Source organism: Ichthyophthirius multifiliis, assembly GCF_000220395.1.
Source record: "Ichthyophthirius multifiliis unplaced genomic scaffold scaff_1120509249823, whole genome shotgun sequence".
In the NCBI taxonomy this organism is placed as follows: Eukaryota; Ciliophora; class Oligohymenophorea; order Hymenostomatida; genus Ichthyophthirius; species Ichthyophthirius multifiliis.
In genome coordinates this window covers 1-3,391 of record NW_004087269.1, presented here as the reverse complement: position 1 = coordinate 3,391, position 3,391 = coordinate 1, and the positions used below count along the sequence as shown (strand labels likewise).

Here is a 3,391-nt window from a genome sequence, read left to right as displayed (position 1 = left end):
AAAAGGAGAAAAAATTGCTATTTGTGGAAGCACAGAAGTGGGAAACTTCAATTTGGATATGATTTTAATTTGTACCCATTTTAATTTGGAAGTATTTTATTGATGGGAAAAATATTAAATAGTACTCTATTAAGGAATTAAGGTCAAAAATGTCAATTATTCCTTAGTTTGGATTCTTATATAATAGTAGCTTGAAGGATAATTTAGATCCTAGCAGTTTTTTTTCAAAATAAGATATCGAATAGAAGATTAATTAAATGAATTTAAAATTAAACATGTAAAATAATTAATAATAATAAATAAATGTAAATTAAAAAATTGATTTAGAATATAAAGTGGAGAATGGAGGAACTAGCTTATCTAATGGGTAGAAACAAATTATAAATTTTTTAAGAATTATTTTAAGAGATTCTAATATTATTTGCTTAGATGAGGCTACGTCTAATATGGATCCTTAGACAGATTAGGAATTACATGATTAGTTGTTTAGACTGGCAGAGAATAAAACTCTTATAGTTATTACTCATAGATTAGAAAATATAGATAAATTTGATAGAGTTGTTGTTTTGGATAATGGAAGTATTGTTGAATGTGGACATGTTAGTTAATTAAGATAAATTAAAGATGGATTTTTTAATAGATTATTAAAACATTGAATAAAATATAATTACTTTATAATAAATATAAGATTATTGAAAATTAAAAAAAGATTAAGAACTTAAAGAATTATCTTAATATATAATCTTAAATTTTATAATAAACCTCTATAATATATATAAATATTTAAAAATTTTATTGGTTTAAATTTTTAAATAAATTAATAGAAAAATCTATTTTCAAAAAACAAATGAATTTTTTTTTTTATTTTATAAAAATTAATAATTAACAATAAAAGATTGATTGATTTAATTTATTTTTTATAAAATAGATAAATAAATTAATTTTCATTATTAACGCATTTGCTAATTTTATATCTAATTTTAGAATAATTCATCAGTTTACTTTATTTATTATTTAATTTAATTTATTTTTTCTAATTATTATTATAATCTCTATATTTCTTATAATTAATCTTATACAAATATAGATTCATTTTATTATAAACTGGACTAGCTTATACATAAAGCTATTTTTTTAATAAAATAAATAAATAAGTATTTATTTAAAAAAATAATTACTCTAATATTCATTTTTTAAATTATTTATTTATATCGCCAATTCATTTTCTCTTTAACTCAAAATTTAATTAAAACTTAGATTTTATTTTTTATTATTCATATATTCAATGAATGTACATTATCCTTTATTATTTTCCGAAATAAATTAATTGTTTTTCTAATCTTCAACTTTTTTTTAAAAGAAAATTAAATCGAAAAAAAAAAAAAAATGTTTTTATTAAATTTTACATGTTTCTTCAAAAGTTTCATTATGCTTTTGATTTTCATTGGGATAAATTGAACTTTATCTTTTATTAAATTAATTAAATTCTTAATTTATATAAATATCAAGATTTTTATTTTATTATTAATCAATCTTGATGTTATATATGTTATAAATTTATTATATTTCTTCGGTGAAAATATTAATATTATATAAAAAATCTTATAATAATTATATAAATTGAACTTTAATTTTATTTTTTATATATATATTTTATATATTTAGTATATTTTGTTTTTTTACTTTTTTCTTATTATTAATTTATAATATTTTTATTATTTTAAGTAACATTGTTTTTTTTATAAGTTCGAAATTCTATATTTAAATAACATCTTTTATATTTTTTTCTAAATTTATTATTATTTTTTTTAAAATTTGTTCTATATTTTATTTTAATTCATTAAATATTTATATGTCCTATTTATTTTATTAAAAAGATTTATTATTATTTGTATCGAAATCTTCAGCTTGGGAAGTAGTAAATAAATATTTAGATTCTTCTTAAATCCTATATAAAAAGAAATTTAATAAAAAAAGATAATTTATAAAACCTTTTTTCTATAGAATTTAATTAATCTTTTATATTATTTTTACTTAAAGATTATATATTTTAAATTTTATTTATAAATTCATTATATTAAAATTTAAATAATTAATGAATTTCATTATACTATTTTTAAAAATTACCTAAATTAATTTTATTTTATTTTTTAAGGTCATCTTATTAATTAATTAATTCTAGTATTTTTTATTAATTTAATTTTAATTGTTATTCTTATTTAACTATAGTTAAATTTAATTTTTTTATTTATTCTTAAAATTTAAATGTTTATGATTTATATTAACTTTGAAGAATTTAATTTTAGTGTGTTAATAAGATATATTTATTTTCTATATATATATATATAATATAATATATAAATGTATATATTAATATTTATTTATTTATTATTCTATTTACTTTCTTTTCTTATTCTTGTACTAAATTATATATAAAATCTTCATATTATTATAATTTATTTTTAATAAAGTTCTTCTCTTTTTATAATTTTTTACTCTAGTTCTTTTATGGCTTTACTTTATTAAATATCTTATATTTCGCTTTTATTTATTTATGCTATTCTAAATATTAAGAAATTTTGGTATAATTACTATTATTGTTTAAATCATTTTTTTAACATATATTTTTTTAAGAAAAATTATTGCTTTTTGTAGTTTGTCTTTCCTATTCTGTATTAATTTATTCTTAATTTTATTAATTTATTTAATGAAAGTCTTCTTTTTTAATTTTATAAATAGCTTTAATATTCTTTTTTAGTATCATTTATTTTATATTTATTTAAAAACTATTTTTTTTTTAAATTTATATTGGTTTTATTATTATCGAATATTTTTTTTTATTCAGAAATTTTATCATTTCCTTATGTATTTTTAAACTAAGCAGTTATATTTTTCAAAGAATTAGTATTTTAAGGAGTTTAAAAAATATTTACAGTAACATTATTTAATTTTATATCTAATTCTGTTTAATTTTATAATGAATTATTATATATTTCCTCTTATTTTTGATTTCCAAGATTTTATATATTAGCTATTTCTTTCTTTTTACTTATATTTAATAATTGTTTTTTTATAAATTCTTTTTTAAATAAAATTATTAAATTGTGTAAATATTTAATTACTTTAGTATTTTATTAAGGCGAACTTTAAAGAGAAATATATACAACTGTATTATTTTTATGATTTTTATGATTTGTTGTAGTATTTATATCGTGAAATTTAGCTTTTTTATTTATTTAGGTGTTTTTAAAAAATTCATTTTTCAATATAATTTAACGATTAAAAAATAAAATAGTTATAATTTTTTTGTAAATAAATAAAAATAATAAATAATAAATAGTAAAAATAAAAATTATATTATTGTATAAACTTTTAAATGGTAATTGATTTT

The 3,391-nt window shown here is 14.4% G+C and overlaps 1 protein-coding gene across 1 annotated transcript, besides 4 other annotated features; it reads left to right on the top strand. All coding sequences in view use genetic code 6, as the record gives it.

The window, feature by feature from the left end:
• Positions 1–341: 341 nt before the first annotated feature.
• IMG5_035900 (hypothetical protein) lies at positions 342–599 on the top strand (the record flags this gene model as incomplete). The annotated part of the gene is made up of 1 exon (XM_004039001.1): positions 342–599. A coding segment is annotated over one exon (258 nt), but the record flags the coding sequence as incomplete, so codon positions are not given.
• A 1,177-nt stretch (positions 600–1,776) lies between these two features.
• Positions 1,777–1,829: a microsatellite.
• A 120-nt stretch (positions 1,830–1,949) lies between these two features.
• Positions 1,950–1,990: a microsatellite.
• Positions 1,991–2,333: 343 nt separating this feature from the next.
• Positions 2,334–2,377: a microsatellite.
• A 934-nt stretch (positions 2,378–3,311) lies between these two features.
• Positions 3,312–3,350: a microsatellite.
• Between the last annotated feature and the right edge of the window lie 41 nt (positions 3,351–3,391).